The sequence below is a fragment of the Cherax quadricarinatus genome, chromosome 74 (assembly GCF_038502225.1).
Source record: "Cherax quadricarinatus isolate ZL_2023a chromosome 74, ASM3850222v1, whole genome shotgun sequence".
Lineage (NCBI taxonomy): Eukaryota > Metazoa > Arthropoda > Malacostraca > Decapoda > Parastacidae > Cherax > Cherax quadricarinatus.
The window spans coordinates 4,476,608-4,498,476 of NC_091365.1; the positions used below are offsets into that span (position 1 = coordinate 4,476,608).

Genomic DNA, 21,869 nt, shown 5'->3' on the forward strand with positions numbered 1-21,869 from the left:
CAGAAGTTTGTGGTTACAGGAAAGTGGGTGCAGGAGGGAAGAGGAGCGATTGGTGGAATGATGATGTAAAGAGAGTAGTAAGGGAGAAAAAGTTAGCATATGAGAAGTTTTTACAAAGTAGAAGTGATGCAAGGAGGGAAGAGTATATGGAGAAAAAGAGAGAAGTTAAGAGAGTGGTGAAGCAATGTAAAAAGAGAGCAAATGAGAGAGTGGGTGAGATGTTATCAACAAATTTTGTTGAAAATAAGAAAAAGTTTTGGAGTGAGATTAACAAGTTAAGAAAGCCTAGAGAACAAATGGATTTGTCAGTTAAAAATAGGAGAGGAGAGTTATTAAATGGAGAGTTAGAGGTATTGGGAAGATGGAAGGAATATTTTGAGGAATTGTTAAATGTTGATGAAGATAGGGAAGCTGTGATTTCGTGTAGAGGGCAAGGAGGAATAACATCTTGTAGGAGTGAGGAAGAGCCAGTTGTGAGTGTGGGGGAAGTTCGTGAGGCAGTAGGTAAAATGAAAGGGGGTAAGGCAGCCGGGATTGATGGGATAAAGATAGAAATGTTAAAAGCAGGTGGGGATATAGTTTTGGAGGGGTTGGTGCAATTATTTAATAAATGTATGGAAGAGGGTAAGGTACCTAGGGATTGGCAGAGAGCATGCATAGTTCCTTTGTATAAAGGCAAAGGGGATAAAAGAGAGTGCAAAAATTATAGGGGGATAAGTCTGTTGAGTGTACCTGGTAAAGTGTATGGTAGAGTTATAATTGAAAGAATTAAGAGTAAGACGGAGAATAGGATAGCAGATGAACAAGGAGGCTTTAGGAAAGGTAGGGGGTGTGTGGACCAGGTGTTTACAGTGAAACATATAAGTGAACAGTATTTAGATAAGGCTAAAGAGGTCTTTGTGGCATTTATGGATTTGGAAAAGGCGTATGACAGGGTGGATAGGGGGGCAATGTGGCAGATGTTGCAAGTGTATGGTGTAGGAGGTAGGTTACTGAAAGCAGTGAAGAGTTTTTACGAGGATAGTGAGGCTCAAGTTAGAGTATGTAGGAAAGAGGGAAATTTTTTCCCAGTAAAAGTAGGCCTTAGACAAGGATGTGTGATGTCACCGTGGTTGTTTAATATATTTATAGATGGGGTTGTAAGAGAAGTAAATGCGAGGGTCTTGGCAAGAGGCGTGGAGTTAAAAGATAAAGAATCACACACAAAGTGGGAGTTGTCACAGCTGCTCTTTGCTGATGACACTGTGCTCTTGGGAGATTCTGAAGAGAAGTTGCAGAGATTGGTGGATGAATTTGGTAGGGTGTGCAAAAGAAGAAAATTAAAGGTGAATACAGGAAAGAGTAAGGTTATGAGGATAACAAAAAGATTAGGTGATGAAAGATTGAATATCAGATTGGAGGGAGAGAGTATGGAGGAGGTGAACGTATTCAGATATTTGGGAGTGGACGTGTCAGCGGATGGGTCTATGAAAGATGAGGTGAATCATAGAATTGATGAGGGAAAAAGAGTGAGTGGTGCACTTAGGAGTCTGTGGAGACAAAGAACTTTGTCCTTGGAGGCAAAGAGGGGAATGTATGAGAGTATAGTTTTACCAACGCTCTTATATGGGTGTGAAGCGTGGGTGATGAATGTTGCAGCGAGGAGAAGGCTGGAGGCAGTGGAGATGTCATGTCTGAGGGCAATGTGTGGTGTGAATATAATGCAGAGAATTCGTAGTTTGGAAGTTAGGAGGAGGTGCGGGATTACCAAAACTGTTGTCCAGAGGGCTGAGGAAGGGTTGTTGAGGTGGTTCGGACATGTAGAGAGAATGGAGCAAAACAGAATGACTTCAAGAGTGTATCAGTCTGTAGTGGAAGGAAGGCGGGGTAGGGGTCGGCCTAGGAAGGGTTGGAGGGAGGGGGTAAAGGAGGTTTTGTGTGCGAGGGGCTTGGACTTCCAGCAGGCATGCGTGAGCGTGTTTGATAGGAGTGAATGGAGACAAATGGTTTTTAATACTTGACGTGCTGTTGGAGTGTGAGCAAAGTAACATTTATGAAGGGATTCAGGGAAACCGGCAGGCCGGACTTGAGTCCTGGAGATGGGAAGTACAGTGCCTGCACTCTGAAGGAGGGGTGTTAATGTTGCAGTTTAAAAACTGTAGTGTAAAGCACCCTTCTGGCAAGACAGTGATGGAGTGAGTGATGGTGGAAGTTTTTCTTTTTCGGGCCACCCTGCCTTGGTGGGAATCGGCCGGTGTGATAATAAAAAAAAAAAAATTCTAGCGGCTTCAAATCAAGCAGGAGAAAGCTGGTAGGCCCACATGTGAGAGAATGGGTATGTGTGGTCAGTGTGCACCATATAAAAAAAATCCTGGAGCACGCAGTGCATAATGAGAAAAAAAAAACTGACCGTTTTTTTTAATTAAAATGCCAACTTTGTGGTCTATTTTCGTATAGTATTTATGGTTGTATTCTCGTTTTCTTGGTCTCATTTGATAGAATGGAAAACATATTACAGAAATAGAGGTGTTTTTGACTGATTTTACTATAAAAAGAACCTAGAAATGGAGCTCAAAGTAGGGGAAATGTTTGATTTTTACCAATGTTCAAAAGTAAACAAATGATGCCATTGTCCAATAAATGTCCAACTAGCCATTCTAATATGCAGTCATGAATGGGTTGATGTTATTTATACAGTTATTACAGCATTGCAGTAGTCTGCATAATAGTAAGTCTAATATTTTTTGTTTGAATAAAAATTCAAAATAGAAAGCAAGAGTAATATCAGAGGGGCCTGGAGACATGACTGATGAACAAAGAAAACGTTATTTTAGAGCCAGGAATGTCTGCATTGTTCATTCTGGACCTTATTTTGAAATTGTCATATTTTTTAGTTTTCGTGAAATTGGCCAAATTGCAATTTTCTGACCACATTATTAGGTAGTTGAAATCAGTAAATGGGCAGTTTCTTGTACTCAATCGATAGAAAAAATGAAGTTCTAAAGAAATAGCTATGAGTTTGGGCAACTGGAACAATGAAATTACCCGAAAATAGGGCTCAAAGTGGGCGAAATCGCCGATTTGTAAACAGCGCCGAGGTCGCTAACTTCGCGAGAGCATAATTCCGTCAGTTTTCCATCAAATTTCATTTTTTTGGTGTCATTACAATCGGGAAAAGATTCTCTATTATTTCATAAGAAAAAATAATTTTTTTTTTTTTTTTAAATTTTGCGACACCAGGAGACACCTCAGGATTGGGGGTTGCGACAGTCAAAGGGTTAAATCTATTGTGGCACTGGGGACTTCTATGGGGTTGGATGTGAGTTTGGAGGATGTGGAAGAGTTGGTGGAGGACCACAACGAAGAGCTAACCACTGAGGAGCTTCAAGAGGTTCAGCAGGAACAGCAACAGATCGCAGCTCTGAATCTTGCTGCAGAGGAGGAAGAGAGATGGAGGAAGGTGCCTTCTTCAGAAATTAAGGAGATTTTTGAAATGTGGGGTAGGATGGAAAGATTTATGGAGAAACATCACCCAGAGAAGGATGGTGCAAGCCATATCAGCAACTTGTACAGTGACAGAGTCTTGGCCCATTTTAGGGAAGTTTTAAAGAGACGCCAGAAACAGAGCTCTCTGGACAGTTTTTTGCGAGACAGGACTCCAGTGACTCTCAAGGTGGTCCTAGTGGCATTAAGAAACAGAGAAGAGAAGTAACCCCAGAAAAGCAATTGGTACCCAAGGTGGTGATGGAAGGGGATTCCCCTTCCAAACAGTAATTCATCCAATCAGTCTCCTCCTCCAGTCTTCCACACACAAAGAAGAATCGCCAATAAAGGTAAGTGTTATTCTGTTAATGTTTAATTCATCATGTGCCACTGTATTGTTTATGTACTACATCTATATTTCATGTAAAAAAATTTTTTGTCTTAATACTTCTGGGTGTCAGGAATGGATTAATTGAATTTACATTATTTCTTATGGGGAAAATTGATTTGTAAATCGTCCATTTCGATAATAGTCCCACTTCCAGGAACGGATTATGGACGATTATTGAGGGACCACTGTATATATACGTCAAACACGGTGGCTCGTAAGACGTATAGCATATTCGACTTAAACAGTCAAAGGGTTAAAGTACAGGCACTGTACTTCCCATTTCCAGGACTTGAGTCCGACTAACTAGAAGGCTATAAGACAGGCCGCTGAAATTCATTTTTGGTAGTAGGTTGGTAGACAGCAACCATTTGGGGAGGTACTACCGCCCTACCAAGTGAGTGTGAAAAGGAAGCCTGTACGTATTTGTTTTACATGATGGTAGGATTGCTGGTGTCTTTTTTTTGTCTCATAAACATGCAAGACTTCAGGTATGTCTTGCTATTTCTACTTACACTTAGGTCACACTACACATACATGTACACGTTTATGTATACACACTCATGTGAGTTTTCTTTGATTTTATCTAAATAGTTCTTGTTCTTATTGCTTTTCCTTTTATATCCATGGGGAAGTGGAATAAGAATCTTTCCTCCGTAAGTCATGCGTGATGAAAAAGTCGACTACAATGTCGGGAACAATGGGCTAATAACCCCTTTTCCCGTTAGCTTACTAAAAAGAAAAAGAAGAAAACAGTCAGAACCTTATATTTTATATTTTATAGCAATGTACTGAATACATAGCTTTTTGCAAAACCAACTGGGATTAAGAATCAATGACCCAATGCTTTGGTTAAATTTCCCTTATATTGGATTTCGCAATTAAACCTGTTAATATCTTTTTAGCACGCCAGCTGTCTCCCACCCAGGAAAGATGACCCAAAAAAAGAGGAAATGCTTTAACCATCATTCATTCACCCACTGATTTGCCAAGAATCATGCTGACATTACAGTTTACAATATATACGGTATATAATGCTAAAATTTCAGATTGTTCGATTCATGTTCAATTTGTAGGATCTAATGGAAGGTGTTACCAGGTAGAGCCAAACATCATAACTTTAATGTTCTAGATCATCACTTTTCCACTGACAAGCAACAGAAGGCGAATAACCAAAGGGAAAAATACATTAACCCTGAACAACTTTTATTTCCCTAAAATACGGTAATATACAGTACAGTTTACCTCACATTCTGGCAAACTCCACTTGTAGATGCCCAATAACCATTGGAGGGAATGCTGATGTTGGCTTATTGGACCACACAAATGTGCCTTTCCATGTTTTCAAAACGTGTATTATAGAATTCAGTACATTTAGACTTTTAGTGGAAACCATTATGCTAAAGAATTTTTTCATCTACCACAGTGCTAAGTTGAATATATTTTAAAATATTAGGCTTCTCTGTTGTTTAATACTGTAATCAAATGTACAAACAACCTCAAATGAACTGAACAAATGCCTATGAAGAAATATACCAAACATCCTGGGATACACATTTATTTTAGCATCTGTAAAAAAGAATTACCAGTTACCCAAATAACAAGAATGCTCGTGAAGCACTTACTTGTAAGGTTTCTGGCACTGTCTCTGGTATTGGGTCATCAGTTCCAGGCCACTTTAGAGGTTTTATATTTTTTTGTGACATTAATCCTTCTGCACAGGTGCAGGCATGATAGTGAGCCTTCTTAAATCTGTGGAATACAGATAACCTTATTTGTAACCACTAACCTTCAATACTAATTTTTTTTTTTTTTACAAGCAGTACTAATGCTAAGACAAATATAAAAGCTGCATTACATTTATAATGGTCTGAAGTGCTGTTAAAAGCCTAGTAAAGCAGTACCACACAGCAAATATGCTATACATATATTCTAATATGCATTAAATATTCATTGTTTCTCACAGGTGCAGTAAGGGCCACCAATTATAATGTTAACGTGTTCCTGAAAATACAAAATGGGAGTTGACACATTTACTTTTTGGGAGTTGATGTGTCAGCGGATGGGTTTATGAAGGATGAGATTAACCATAGAACTAATGAGGGAAAAAAGGTGAGTGGTGTGTTGAGGTGTATGTGGAGACAAAAAACGTTATCAATGGACGCGAAGAAGGGAATGTATGAAAGTATAGTGGTACAAACACTTTTATATGAGTGTGAAGCTTGGGTTGTAAATGCTGCAGTGAGAAGGTGGTTGTAGGCAGTGGAGATGTCCTGTCTAAGGGCAATGTGTGGTGTAAATATTATACATAGAGTTCGAAATGTGGAAATTAGGAGGAGTGTAGTTAATAAAAGTGTTAGTCAGAGGGCTCAAGAGAGGCTGTTGAGGTGGTTTGGTCATTTAGAGAGAACTGATCAAATTAGAATGACATGGAGAGTGTATAAATCCGTAAGGAAAGGAAAGCGGGGTAGGGGTCATCCTCGAAAAGGTTGGAGGGAGAGGGAGTGGGCAAGGGGCTTGGACTTCCAGCAAGCGTGCACGAGCGTGTTAGATAGGAGTGAATGGAGACGAAAGGTTTTTGGGACCTGATGAGCTGTTGGAGTGTGAGCAGGGTAATATTTAGTGAAGAGATTCAAGGAAATGGGCTAATTTTATTAGCCAGACTTGAGTCCTGGAAATAGGAAGTACAATGCCTGCACTTTAAAGGAGGGGTTTGGGATATTGGCAGTTTGGTGGGATGTGTAATAGGACAGTATATATATAATTGGGGCCCTGATATTGTTAAAATTTCAGATCACTTTTTGTATTGTATCTTTATATATGGTTCTAAACTGCTGTATCTGGGCGCCTCTGCAAACACAGTGATTATGTATGAGTGCGGTGAAAGTGTTGAATGATGATGAAAGTATTTTCATTTTGGGGATTTTTTCTTTCTTTTTAAGTCACCCTGCCTAGGTGGGAGATGGCCAACTTATTAAAAAAAAAAAAATTCACTGTTTTTAACAGGTACAGTAAGGGCCACCAATTATGATGTTAACGTGATCCTGAAAACTGTTCAGGCACTGTTCAGGAACACAGGCTCAGAACTTTGAACCTTCTTTCTGACGGACACACATTATAATCAGAGATGAATTCCTGAATTGTAATATTCAGTCATATCAAATTCCTAAGGAAAATGTCTAAGGGCAATGTGTGGTGTAAATATTATGCAGAGAATTTGTACTGTGGAAATTAGGAGGTGTGGAGTTACTAAAAGTACAGTGGACCCCCGCATAACGATTACCTCCGAATGCGACCAATTATGTAAGTGTATTTTTGTAAGTGCGTTTGTACGTGTATGTTTGGGGGTCTGAAATGGACTAATCTACTTCACAATATTTCTTATGGGAACAAATTCGGTCAGTACTGGCACCTGAACATACTTCTGGAGTGAAAAAATATTGTTAACCGGGGGTCCACTGTATTAGTCAGAGGGATGAAGAGGGGCTGTTGAGGTGGTTTGGTCATTTAGAGAGAATGGAACAAAGTAGAATGACTTGGAGAGCATATAAATCTGTAGGGAAAGGAAGGTTGGGTAGGGGTCATTCCTGAAAAGGTTGGAGGGAGGGAGTAAAGGAGGTTTTGTGGCGAGAAGCTTGGACTTCCAGCAAGTGTGTGTGAACATGTTAGATAGGAGTGAATGGAGACAAATGGTTTTTGGGAACTGACGAGCTGTTGGAGTGTGAGCAGGGTAATATTTTGTGAAGGGATTCAGGGAAACCGGTTAGCTGGACTTGAGTCCTGGAATTGGGAAGTACAATGCCTGCACTTTAAAGGAGGGTTTTGGGATACTGGCAGTTTGGAGAGACATCTAAGCTGTCATATTTGAGTAACTCTGCAAAGACAGTGACTATGCATGAGTGATGAAGTGTTGAATTTTGATGAAAGCTTTTTTTTCTTTCTATTTGGGTCACCCTGCCTTGGTGAGAAATGGCCAATGTGTTAAAAATAAAATTTCATTCTTTAACAATAAAACTGAAAAAAAAAAAATTCACTGAACAGTGTTCAAAGAAGTTCCTTTCTTGCTCATTTACTTAGCAAATATAGTTGTAGATTAATCCAAGAATTTGGCAAAGCGGCAAATGAAGGCACAAGACAGCAAAAATCAGAAAAGTAATCATGTTAGAAGGTAGCAAGGGAAGAAAAAACCATGAGTTTAGTGGGAGGCAGTGAGGGCACTGACTGGGGAGTACTGAACTGTACATGAACAGCAAATGCAGCATTGGATGAGAATACTATATGTACTAAGAATAACAGTAAACCTTATAAATCCAATTAAAAATTACTGTGTTTCCTGGCATATAAGGCAAACAATCACATAAGATATACAAGACAATGTTTCCAAGCAGTTGTAACGTAATGTTAGTAAACAACTGGTAAAGCATAACCCAAAAACCTACCCTTGACCCTGACCTTGAGCATAAGGCAAAGGGTGAATCTCAAAGACTTTTTGTAGGAAAAAATGTATGCCTTACATGCTGGAAAATATAACTTAAAGAACCCATTTACATCATTGGAATCATAATTTTAAGGTTACTCACAAATAAATTTTTTCGTAGCCAAGGCCGAGCCAATAATGTGCAGCCGGTCGATTTGGAAAGGCACTTTTGGCATCAGACAAGCTTTTCATTATTTCCATGCCATCTAGGATGTACACTCTACCAGACTGAATCCTGCATAGTCCTATTACAAACTGGATTACCTGTACCTCCAAACGCTCACTATTTCCACACTTCTGAAAAGGATAAATAAAGTTAACAATATTGTCAGGTATGAAAAACCTTTTGCTCCATAGAATGGACAGTTTCAATGACCTCTTGCCCCCACAGAATGGACGGTTTCAATGACATCTTACTACACAAAATAGACAGTTTTAACAGTCAGTGATCACTACCAAGTCTGTAACAAAGCTTATATATACAGGAACTCTATTTACATAAATATATTATGTTAAAGTGTGTCTTGGTAGTGGAGAAAATAAGAAACACTGGGAGTACCTAACAGTCCAACCAACAATGCAAGAATGCAAAACTCAGTAAAAGAAGAGCATAGAAAAGAGTGAAGAGAAAAAGTGCAATCTTAAAACTGAAGACTAGTAAAGCAAACAGAATTCGGTGAGTTTTTACAAATACAGGAAACAGACAAGTAATTTGATATGGATATAGCAGAAGCAGCAGCAGAAAAAAAAAAATCCTAGTCAAAGTTACTTCATAGTCATATCAGAAGAAAAACAATAATGGAGCAAGTGATTAAAGAAAGGAGGACTATTCACAAGAAATGACGGGAAAGTATGCAATGAAATCAACAGACGACTCCATAATGTACTTACAAACAAGCAAGGGCCAGTACCAGAGACAGAAGGAAGGACAAACCTTGAGAAACTATCATATCAAGCTTTGAGATGAACAGTGAGAAAATAACAAAAAAACCCAAATGAAATCTGACACATCAAAGACTGAATGATTGACATGAAATATCTTTTTGGATACGAACAGGCGCTGAAGAACTGTGCAAACCACTCGCACATATTTCAAACAAGCCACTAATGAGAAGTGAGTGCCCATATGATTCTACACTGAACATAATACCAGTTTAGTACAATTTAGAAAGAAAAAATTATTTTTTGTTATTATGTACAGAGAATGTCAGATGATATACCTTGCTACATACATCTTAGCCCATCAGGCCCATGTTAACCCTTCCTCCACACTCTTCACATGCTTTAAGCAACAACTAACAGAATATAAGTTTTGTGGTAGCACAGTACTTTTTAACTAGAATAGTAAAATAAAACTGATTAACAAATTTGAAGGAATCTGGAACATAATCTTATTTTTCCCATGTGTTCTTCACTTCACATAACACTGATTTTCAGGAATTCATCCCAGACATTATGGAACACTTAATATAATGTTAGAGGAAACCAGAGACTTTACAAAGGAATATATCCAAACTGGTGCCTGAGTTGAAGGTAATGAACTATGATGAAAGAATGAGAACTAAACCTCCTAGCTTTGAGACTGAAGCACAAGAGGGAATATGATCATGACACACAAAATAGGATAGCCAATAAAGGCTCTAACAGAGAAGAAAGCAGAATAAGAGGACATGAAAAGAATACACACACAAATGAGCAACAGGTTTTAAAAACACTTCTTCAACATAAGTGGTAATAGGTCGACCTGAAAAATGATACAGCAGAAGCTAACCAAGTACAGGAGTTCAAAAATTATGGTGAATTCATTTTACATTAGTCAATTAAGAGGCAGGTTCAAGGGCTAAAGCTCACTTACATATTCAAATGAGGAATTACAAATAGATAATTATAATAAAGAATTTCTTAAGAAAATATCATGTGGATCTATATTTAATCTCTCTCATCCCTTGACACCATCTTATTCACAGCAGAAAAAATTAAAGTTTTCAAAGAAAAGCATTACTAATAGTTAAAATAAATGGCTATAAACTAGCTATTGTGATACTCACATTAATATTACCATCACTATCTAGGCAACAGCATGCTAAACTTCTACTGAACATTTCTATGGCTTGATGTAGCTGTCCTGTTTCATATAATCTGCCAAAGAAAAACTTAGCAATTTCACATGTTCTTTAAGTAACACATTAGTTGCACTTGTATCCTTTTACCTAACATTATGTTGGTAACTTTACCAACATTAATACAGGTCCAATTCTGTTATTGACAATTATATATATATTAAAGAACAAAACATTATATCACAGTGTGAATTTCAAATTAGACTAAGCTTACCTTCGTCCATCTCGTAAAGTTTCATGGAAAGCATTTATTGGTTTCAAATTTTTTTCTTTTTTGGATTCCTGTCAAAAGAGGATTAAACATTACAATGGTTACCCTATAAATCTCTTTCTCAAAAAATACACTTTCCATCATAGTAAATGAAAAAAATCTTACAAAACTACTTTTAGTCATCATATCTCTCCCCCTCCCTATCTATCTCTATCTATACATCTACCTATGTATTTATCCATCTCTCTCTCTCTCTAACACTTTTGATATTTTCTTTTGATATTTATTATGGTCTAATATCACTTTCCCCAATTTTCATTATATGGCACAAATTTACACTGAACTCCACCATCCAATTTTTTTTTTTTAAACACACTGGCCGTCTCCCACCAAGGCAAAGTGACCCGAAAAAGCAACACTTTTATCATCAATCACACTATCATTGTCTTGCCAGAGGTGTGCAGATATGGCAGTTTAGATGGCCCTCCAAATAGCAAATATCCCAATCTTCTCCTTAAAAGTGCAGGACTGAAGTCCAGCTAACTGGTTTCACTGAATCCCTTCACAAAATGTTACCGATTACACTCCAACAGCTCGTCACACCCCAAAAACCATGTGTTCCCATTCGCTCATCACTAACATACATATGTCTGCTCAGTGTCCACAAATCACTACAGTCATATTTTTTCTTTTTAACACTCCGGCCATCTCCCATCAAAGTAGGGTGACCTGGCAAAGAAAATGCTTTCACTGTCACTCATTCCATCACTGTTTTGCAAGAAGCATGCTAACATACAGCTCAGATGACTCTCCAAACTGCAACATCCTGGCTCCTTCAGAGAGCAGGCACTGTATTCTCACCTCCAGACCCAAGTCCAACTAACTAGTTTCCCCGAGTCTCTAAATTTATAAAGAAATTTTATAAAATAGACTAAAGAAAAATGTCCAAGGATACAACTTTTATTGGAGGACCATCTTGCCCTCAAATGCATTTATTTCTCCAAAGCAAAGAGGACTCCTCTTTTCTCTTCCTCCACCACAAGAACCGATTCCCAAAATCAGCCCAGAGAAAGCTGCACTGCCCAAGACACAAATATAATCATTTAATTAAAATACATAAATAATTAATTAAGTTAGCCAAACTTGAGTCCTGGAGGTGGGAAGTACAAAGCCTTCACTTTAAATGCAGGGTTTGGGATATTTGCTCTTTGGAGTCACATCTGAGTTATCATATCTGCACGCCTCTGCAGTGACTGTGCATGAATGATGGCAAAATTGTTTCTTTCTTTTTAGGGTCACCCTACCTCAGAGGGAGACAATCAGCATGTTGAAAAAAAAAAAATTAGGTTTGAAGACAATAAGGCCATATGTTTAAGATACTGTACAGAAACAAAAGTGATGGGTAAAAATTAGAAATATTGTAATTAATTATCTGAGCAAATCTTTACACATACAGTAGAACCTCTACTTGCGAGTTTAAGCTGTTCCATGACCTTGCTCGCAACTGGATTTGCTCGTTTGCAGAGTCAATTTTCCTCATTTAAATTAACTGAAATGCAATTAATCCGTTCCAGTGGAATTCTGTACTTCAATAATTTTGCTAATATCAACTCTACGGCTTATTTATCTATCTCACTTCATCTAATATGACATAATAAACAATATAACATAGAAACCTGATATATACTCTAAAATGACCAAAATATGTCATTCATGTAGTGGTATGGGCGGTGTCGGCGGTGGACAAGTTTGTCTGGAGACCGGGCAAAATACCTCATGAATAATTTCGCTAATATTATCTATACGGCTTATTTATCTATCACAGTTCTTCTATGAAATAATAAACAATATTAATCACATAGAAACTTGATATATACTCTAGAATGAATAAAATATGTCACTATGTAACAGGTGGAGGCAGCCACAACCGCTTCCTCTTTGTTGTGGTAAACACTGCCATCTAGTGACGGCCTTTTCAAGCTGTCTATTATAATTATTATATGTAGTACATTATTATTATAGATGTATTATTTGGAGTGAAATTAACAAGTTAAGGAAGCCTAGAGAACAAATGGATTTGTCAGTTAAAAATAGGACAGGAGAGTTATTAAATGGAGAGTTAGAGGTATTGGGAAGATGGAGGGAATATTTTGAGGAATTGTTAAATGTTGATGAAGATAGGGAAGCTGTGATTTCGTGTATAGGGCAAGGAGGAATAACATCTTGTAGGAGTGAGGAAGAGCCAGTTGTGAGTGTGGGGGAAGTTCGTGAGGCAGTAGGTAAAATGAAAGGGGGTAAGGCAGACGGGATTGATGGGATAAAGATAGAAATGTTAAAAGCAGGTGGGGATATAGTTTTGGAGTGGTTGGTGCAATTATTTAATAAATGTATGGAAGAGGGTAAGGTACCTAGGGATTGGCAGAGAGCATGCATAGTTCCTTTGTATTAGGGCAAAGGGGACAAAAGAGAGTGCAAAAATTATAGGGGGATAAGTCTGCTGAGTATACCTGGTAAAGTGTATGGTAGAGTTATTATTGAAAGAATTAAAAGTAAGACGGAGAATAGGATAGCAGATGAACAAGGAGGCTTTAGGAAGGGTAGGGGGTGTGTGGACCAGGTGTTTACAGTGAAACATATAAGTGAACAGTATTTAGATAAGGCTAAAGAGGTCTTTGTGGCATTTATGGATTTGGAAAAGGCGTATGACAGGGTGGATAGGGGGGGGCAATGTGGCAGATGTTGCAGGTGTATGGTGTAGGAGGTAGGTTACTGAAGGCAGTGAAGAGTTTTACGAGGATAGTGAGGCTCAAGTTAGAGTACAAAGGAAAGAGGGAAATTATTTCCCAGTAAAAGTAGGCCTTAGACAAGGATGTGTGATGTCACCGTGGTTGTTTAATATATTTATAGATAGGGTTGTAAGAGAAGTAAATGCGAGGGTCTTGACAAGAGGCGTGGAGTTAAAAGATAAAGAATCACACATAAAGTGGGAGTTGTCACAGTTGGTCTTTGCTGATGACACTGTGCTCTTGGGAGATTCTGAAGAGAAGTTGCAGAGATTGGTGGATGAATTTGGTAGGGTATGCAAAAGAAGAAAATTAAAAGTGAATACAGGAAAGAGTAAGGTTATGAGGATAACAAAAATATTAGGTGATGAAAGATTGGATATCAGATTGGAAGGAGAGAGTATGGAGGAGGTGAATGTATTCAGATATTTGGGAGTGGACGTGTCAGCGGATGGGTCTATGAAGGATGAGGTGAATCATAGAATTGATGAAGGGAAAAGGGTGAGTGGTGCACTTAGGAGTCTGTGGAGACAAAGAACTTTGTCCTTGGAGGCAAAGAGGGGAATGTATGAGAGTATAGTTTTACCAACACTCTTATATGGGTGTGAAGCATGGGTGATGAATGTTGAAGCGAGGAGAAGGCTGGAGGCAGTGGAGATGTCATGTCTGAGGGCAATGTGTGGTGTGAATATAATGCAGAGAATTCGTAGTTTGGAAGTTAGGAGGAGGTGCGGGATTACCAAAACTGTTGTCCAGAGGGCTGAGGAAGGGTTGTTGAGGTGGTTCGGACATGTAGAGAGAATGGAGCGAAACAGAATGACTTTAAGAGTGTATCAGTCTGTAGTGGAAGGAAGGCGGGGTAGGGGTCGGCCTAGGAAAGGTTGGAGGGAGGGGGTAAAGGAGGTTTTGTGTGCAAGGGGCTTGGATTTCCAGCAGGCGTGCGTGAGCGTGTTTGATAGGAGTGAATGGAGACGAATGGTTTTTAATATTTGACATGCTGTTGGAGTGTGAGCAAAGTAACATTTATGAAGGGGTTCAGGGAAACCGGCAGGCCGGACTTGAGTCCTGGAGATGGGAAGTACAGTGCCTGCACTCTGAAGGAGGGGTGTTAATGTTGCAGTTTAAAAACTGTAGTGTAAAGCACCCTTCTGGCAAGACAGTGATGGAGTGAATGATGGTGAAAGTTTTTCTTTTTCGGGCCACCCTGCCTTGGTGGGAATCGGCCAGTGTGATAATAATAATAAAATAAAATTATTATCCATATTATTATTATTGTACATGTATTATTATACTATTATTAGGCATATTATTATTATTATTATTATTACTGTTATTATATAAATAATTTCTAATTTTTATTCACACAAAAAATATAAGATTTACTGTTATTTCTTATTGCAATAATTGTATAAATAATGTCAACCCATTCACAACTGCATACTGGAATGGACATTGACGTAATTTGTTTACTCTTAAACATAGCCAAGCAATGGACCATTTCTCCTATGTTGAGCTCAATTTCAAGGTACTTATCGTTGTGAAAGCAATCAAAATCATATCTATTTCTGTAATATATCTTTCATTCTATCAAATGAAACCAAAAAAAAAAAAAAATGAGAATACAATCATAAAAACCATACAAATACGTATACCGCTAAGGTGGCTAATTGCTGAGAAGTGAACTCCATTATTTATGCTTAGATTTCTTTAATTTTTGGTGTACATTAAGAAGCATCTTTCCATCATACATTGCCCAAGTTTCAATAAGCTAGTCCAACAAACAAATGAGATACAATTCCCGAGATCAAGAGCAAGAGCCCCTCACCAGTGTCAAGGAACCTGTCTTGAGGTCTGCTCGCTCATGGAAATTTTGCTCGTGTATGGAAGCAAAAAATCAACTCATCGACTGCTCGTATTTGGAAAATCTCGCACGTGGACACGCTTGCAAGTAGAGGTTCCACTGTATTCCCAAAAGCTAGAGGTAATGCATCACAGCTATAAATGCTACTCCTTTTATCCCCCTACAACCTTCTTTCACACTGCAAAGCACTAACCAATTTTTTCCGTTCTTCCTCTTTTTCCTTTCGTTTTTCTTCTTTAATCCTTTTTTCTTCACATTCTTTTAAGTTTTCCTCTATTACTGCCTTAATTTTCCTTTTATTTTTTTCCTTTTTTCCTTTGGCTTCTTTCTTCTGCTCTTTTGTTTGGTCTTCATCACTGCTTTGCAGTAAAAAATGGGAGAAAAAAAAAACAGTAAAACTGAAGAGCAATGAAGAAAAAGTCAAATACTGCCACAAAAATCATGCATAGCAGATTTACTATTAAATATTTGTGCATAGTATTTGTCACTGAAAACATGCAATATATAGGATCATATATTTTATCTCTTAAACTGTTTTAAACTTACCCGAGAGTAAACTCCTTAAGATTCTCGAGAGTTTCCTCCACCTGTGTCTGAAGGGGCAAAAAAATATACGGTATACATCTGATTTTGAAAACATTCTTTGCATTAGATAGACGTTCCATGCCTACTGAAAAGATTCGGCATCTACAGTTGCCAAGAAATCAATCGAATTATGTACATGGTAGAATGTCTTTTGAATTTTTGTTTTAACTTTCGTGTCATTTCGATTTTAGACATTGTGATGTAATTCACTACTGTGCTGAGAAGGCTGCAGATGCTACAAAGACACAGATGTTACGGTCTTATGTTTAATCTGCAACCTTTTCACCATGTATACAGGATAATCTGAGTAAAAAATACAGTATATATTATAGTAATAAAATAAGTAAATACTCAATGAAAATTGAAGAAAAAAAAAATTCAGAGAAAAGCATTCTCAAAAAACATTTCATAAAGTGCCAAAAAGCCAAGCAAGTTTAACTTTGTCACAAGTATATGCGGTATTACACAAGTTTACAAGCTATAGCAATAAACAGTACAGTTCAATCTCTAAATGAATGAGCTTCCCTAACTCGCATGCTTCAATTATAAAACATTTTTAACCCTTTCATTGTCCATGCTGTAGTACTACGGGATTGCAGTCACTGTCGGTGCCGCAGTACTATGCAACAAGCTCAGCTCACTCAGATAAAACGTGAGTAGTAAATCTAGACCTAGATATGAGAGAAAGGGTCTGTGTGTTAAGTGCACCATATAAAAAAAATCCTGCAGTACACAGTGCATGAGAAAAAAAGAACTGTGACAGTGCTTTTGGCTTAAAATGCAACTTTGTGGTGTCCATATTTTCGTACGGTTTTTGTGGTTGTATTATCGGTTCCTTGGTCTCATTTGATAGAATGGAACATCTTTTTTTTTTTTTATCAAGTCAACCGTTTCCCACCGAGGCAGGGTGACCCAAAAAGAAAAAACTTAAGTCATTCAACACTTTCACCATCACTCATACATAATCACTGTCTTTGCAGAGGAGCTCAGATACAACATTTTAAATGTCCCTCCAAACTGCCAATATCCTAAACCCCTCCTTTAAAGTGCAAGCATTGTACTTCCCATTTTCAGGACTCAAGTCCGGCTAACTGGAAGATGTATTACAGAAATTGAGATGATTTTGATTGGTTTTAGGACTGAAAATAGTTTGAAATTCAGGTCAAAGTATGAAATCTTCAATTTTTGCCAATATTAAAGAGTAAATCAATCACATCACTTGTCCAATACATGTCCAACAGGTGGGTCTAATGTGCGTTCATGAATGTGCTGATATTATTCTCACAATTATTGCAATACTGCGTAACAGTAAATCTATTTTTTGGTGTGAATAAAAAAATCAAAATGGAATTCACATGTAAAGCCAGGGAACATAACTAATGAACAGCAGAAGTGTTATTTTAGTGCCAAGAATGCTTGCACTGTTTATTCTGGACACTATTTTGAAAATGGAATATTTTGAAATTTTTGTGAAATTGGAAAAATTACCAATTTCTGATCACTTTACTGAGTAGCTGAAATAGTTGACTGGGCGGTCTCTTGTGCCCAATCAATAAAATGGAAGACATACTAGTGAAACAGCTAAGAATCTGGTCTACTGGAATAACGTAACTGGTCTAAAACAGGACACAAAGTGGGCAAAATCACCAATGTGTAAATATCGCTGACAGCAAAATTCGTGAAAGTGTAATTTTGTTATCTTTCTACCAAATTTCAAACTTTTTATTTAATTACCTTCAGAAAAAGATTCTTGACCATTTCATACGTAGAAGTAAAAAATTTTTTTTTAAATCCTTGGACGCTGTGGACAAGTTTCAGATCCGGGGTCTGGACAATGAAAGGGTTAACATTCTTCAAAAGATATCATCAAATTAAATACAAATGATGCAAATACAGTATTAATACACAATATCATACACATTTCCCAATATATTTTTTCCCAAATTATAGAGAACTTACCAATATTGTGTTTTACCAAATTACTGAGAACTTACCGATATTGTGTTTTTTGTAAATGCTACAGCCTTCTCAATGAGAAAATTCGAAGCAGCAGATGATATATTAGCTGATCTGGTAACAGCAGTGAGCAGAGCTGGAACCCTCTCCAAGCTATTTGTAATAATAGCTTCTATTTTCTCTGAAACGAGATATACACAATGGGGTAATTGCACTGGCCTTGGCTATGGTGAAATATTATGGGTGCTTAGATAATATTTTATTGCAATAAGCATGCTTCACACACCTTGAGTTTCCTCTGTATTTAATTTCGGCATTCCATCGATAATTTGTTGAAGGTCCTTGCTTTTACCACAGATAAAAATTCCACTCTCTGCATATACAACTGCTGGCGTACTGTCCCGCAGATAAAGAGCAGCCTGTGCAGCTCGATAATATACCTGAAAAAATATGCACACAGTTGTCCATAGTATAATGTGAACATTAACCCCTCATACCAGTTATTACATACCTATACACTTGCCTGGGGAACATGGAAAGACGAAAACACACTTTTTTTTTTTTTTAGCATAAGGCTATGATTTTTGCTTTCTGGTGTTCTTAGTAGAAGTTACTGCCACATTACTGACTCATATCAACTATTTTTGACAAATAAAGAAATTACTGGCTTGAAGCAGCTTGTACTAACCCCTTCTTTTCTAGATAGTAACCACAAAATGCCAATCACAAAACACACCATAAAAAAAACTTTAGGAGTTGTAGCTTTGGGGGTATATTGTTATCATGAAAGGAAACTAAAAACTTTCTGAACAATGAGTCTATAACTGCCTGACCCCTTAAATAAAGAATGCTTTCTGTGACAGTTTCATGAATGACTCTCGCAGACTACATAAAAACAAAAGAAGCACTAAATACATAAAGCTACAGAAAGCAAAACTTACAAAACTATAACACCAATGAAAAAAGATTAATAAGTGTTATTACCTTTTCAATAAATGGATTCATTTTAATAGCAATTACTGCATCTTTTTCAGCTTCTTCATACTCCTCCATTTTAAAGTGAGCTTGGCTACAATTGGACCAAACTCTATAGTCGAAAGGGTCCTTTTTCTTAGCTGCAAAAAGAAAATTTTGCATTATATACTACAGATACAACACACAAAGTGCTGAAAATTTGTATTTGAGCAGTATATACAATATTTACCTGTCTAAGAACTAGATATTAGCTGATCACCAAGGGTAGGTTATCCATCGGTTACCTGTAGGCAGTTCAGGGAGGTCATGTAGCATGGTCCCTGACCAGGTTGCCAGCCTGATTGTTGGTGCTAGCCACATGCAGACCAACGTTTGCACTACAGCAGGGATTCGCAACCTTTTCTATGCCTTGCACCCCTAGGAAATGTTTGATCAATGTTGTCCCCCCCTCCTACAAAAGTAATATCGTATTTGAAGATGAAGAAATATAAACTGAACAATTAAAAAAGATTTTGGTAAAATAAACAGAACTGCACTTTTCATTAGGACTCTTAGTTGCACCCTTTGAAATGCCATCTTGCACCCCAAATTGGGAGCCCCTGCACTACAGCATGGATAGTCAGGAACTCATTTGACAATTTTATCAAGATCCCTCCTTAAGATAACTAGAGTTTTATAATCTAAATGTGAATGGCACTCGAGTTATGACAAGCATCTCCACGCAAGATCAATGATGCAGAACCTATCCTTGTCTACCCTCCTTATACCCCACTGTAATTTGTATTCTGTGATCATACCCTTTTTTGTTAATAGTTCTGAAACTTTTTCTTCCTACTTATAAGTATACAATATCCACAGCAATGTGTTAACATTATCATACGTAAACCACTGTTACCTGTATCACAGCATAACGTGTATGCACAGCAGTGTTACTAACCTGTATCATACAATGCAATAGCTTCATTATACTCTTGTTGATTGAAGCAAGTATTACCACGGCATCGAAGTGATTCTGCTTCTTCCTGCAGCTGCTTAGACTAAAAGAGAATTTAAAGTAAACTATCAAAAGCTTTCTCATTACAAAAACTTTTTCTTAAATATCAAAACTTCCCAAATTAAATCTTTTTATTAACCAGTCTCCATCTATGAATCAGTTTTGGTTCAAGGTCCACACACACATTTAGCCATTACCAAACTTAAACCTGTGTTGTATTGCCTGTAATCAGTGATTTGCAAACCCACTGAAAAATACATCTTGTATTTTTGTTGCTGCATGAAATGAATAATTAAAACAGTTTTCCCTGGTCAAAATATCAATTCACACAAATCTCTCTAATATAAAGAACCATTCCAACTTTAGTTTCACTAAAGTAGGAATAGTTCTTACATTACTGTACTTCCTCTCAAGAGCAATACGTATTTCACTTTGATCAATGACATGAACATCAGTAAACCAGCTGCTATGGCTGCTGTACACAAAATCTACTTCACCTTCAAATCTGTGCTCACTGGTACAACTTTCCTTAATGCTTCAGACAGCACTTGCTTTTGTCATTCCCCTGCTATTGAGCCAAAAACTTCACTGAGCATATCATCATTTGACTAAGATCTGCATCATGTAGTTTCCTCTAATGAATAAGCAACCAGGGTGAAGATATTTACAAAAACAAAGAATACAAATTTCAGAAAGTCCTGTAGCTTAGAATAATAAACTAACTACATTGAAACTCATGTCTCACTATATGCACTACATACTTTTTAAAAGCTGCTCGATGTAAAATTATGTTAGTCATCATCATCATCATCATCGATTGATACAGGTATTACTGATATTCTTAAAGTACATACAGTAGGCACAACATCTTTCACATCTCTAGGTATTGCACTTCTGTCTGTTTGCAATTAATTTTTCTGCATTTTTGACATAGACAGCCTTTGTGGGAGAGAAATTTCCTGCTCAGCTGTGGGAAATGGTTTCTGAAGGTGACTATGAACCTGCGCAAGTCTTTAATGCTGATGAGACAGGATTATTCTGGAAGATGACTTCTAGAACTTACATCAGCAAACAAGAAAAAAGTGCTGCTGACTTCAAGCAAGCAAAGTCTGAAGGAACTATTATTTACACTACTTACATCTACTTACAGTATGTCAATCAGTCTCATAACATATTCCTACTCTGCCACTTAAATCTCCTAACATGACAACTCTATATAGAGCCTCTTGAGAAGGGTACCAATTTCACTCTAAAATGTCCCTAAACACATTTCCTTAATTCACTTTATAACAGCACAATATCTACAAAATGTATTAAAAATATACAATTTCAGGTTGGTTAAATAATAACTAAGGGTTGATTTAGCCTGCACAGTACAGCATAAAATCAAGAACCAGAATTATGAAAAAAAAAATGCTAGTGAAAATAACAGAACAATGTTAACCTTTGCCTCCATGCATTTAAATACATACCAAGAGTGTGTATGCATGAACACAAAAGTTATTTTAATATCTACTGTAGCCCAGTTTCCTCAGTGACCTCCAAGTTAGAATCTTTCTAATCACACACCAATTCAGGAAGACGGGACAAGATTAAGACTGGCTTCACAGTGGGATCAGAGATAATGAAGACATTCAAGGAAACCCTTGTACATGTACAGTACTCACCCCTCTTATGTGCTCCCCAATTTTTGGATCTAAGTTTCTCTGCAAAGAAAAATATTTACATTACAAAATAATTATGGTAATTTCAACTCAGACTGATAAACATTTATTAAAACAAAGCATCCATGAAACAATTCCTCTAGGAAATAAACTAAGAAAATAAGAGGAAGATGAGCATCTCAAGGAAGGAATTAGAAGTAAAGATGCATTCAATCCCAGGCAAGCGATGTTTTGGAAAGACTCTCTACACCTGTTGCACCTGTTCACCTAGTAGTGATGATGTCCATGGAATTACAGCATGAAATCATAGATAAACAAGCGAGGTGTGAGGTGACAGTAGGAGCTAGTAGTAAGTAGCGTATCTTCCACTCTCCACCTCCGCCAGTGTACGTA

At 37.4% G+C, this 21,869-nt stretch overlaps 1 protein-coding gene across 15 annotated transcripts in view; it reads right to left on the reverse strand.

Moving 5' to 3' along the window:
* LOC128700178 (E3 ubiquitin-protein ligase TTC3) overlaps positions 1 to 21,869 on the reverse strand; it is a 323,006-nt gene that overhangs the window by 146,101 nt on the left and 155,036 nt on the right. For 14 of the 15 annotated variants that reach the window (XM_070100694.1, XM_070100700.1, XM_070100693.1 and 11 more), the window contains 11 exons: positions 21,480 to 21,518; positions 19,756 to 19,855; positions 18,828 to 18,958; positions 18,130 to 18,283; positions 17,882 to 18,024; positions 15,849 to 15,895; positions 15,496 to 15,658; positions 10,662 to 10,729; positions 10,376 to 10,466; positions 8,431 to 8,624; positions 5,476 to 5,602 (listed from right to left, as the gene is read on the reverse strand). In XM_070100694.1, coding sequence (XP_069956795.1) covers positions 5,476 to 5,602; positions 8,431 to 8,624; positions 10,376 to 10,466; positions 10,662 to 10,729; positions 15,496 to 15,658; positions 15,849 to 15,895; positions 17,882 to 18,024; positions 18,130 to 18,283; positions 18,828 to 18,958; positions 19,756 to 19,855; positions 21,480 to 21,518 — 1,257 coding nt within the window. The remainder of the gene's footprint in view (positions 1 to 5,475; positions 5,603 to 8,430; positions 8,625 to 10,375; positions 10,467 to 10,661; positions 10,730 to 15,495; positions 15,659 to 15,848; positions 15,896 to 17,881; positions 18,025 to 18,129; positions 18,284 to 18,827; positions 18,959 to 19,755; positions 19,856 to 21,479; positions 21,519 to 21,869) is intronic. The other variant, XM_070100699.1, reaches the window with a different exon arrangement.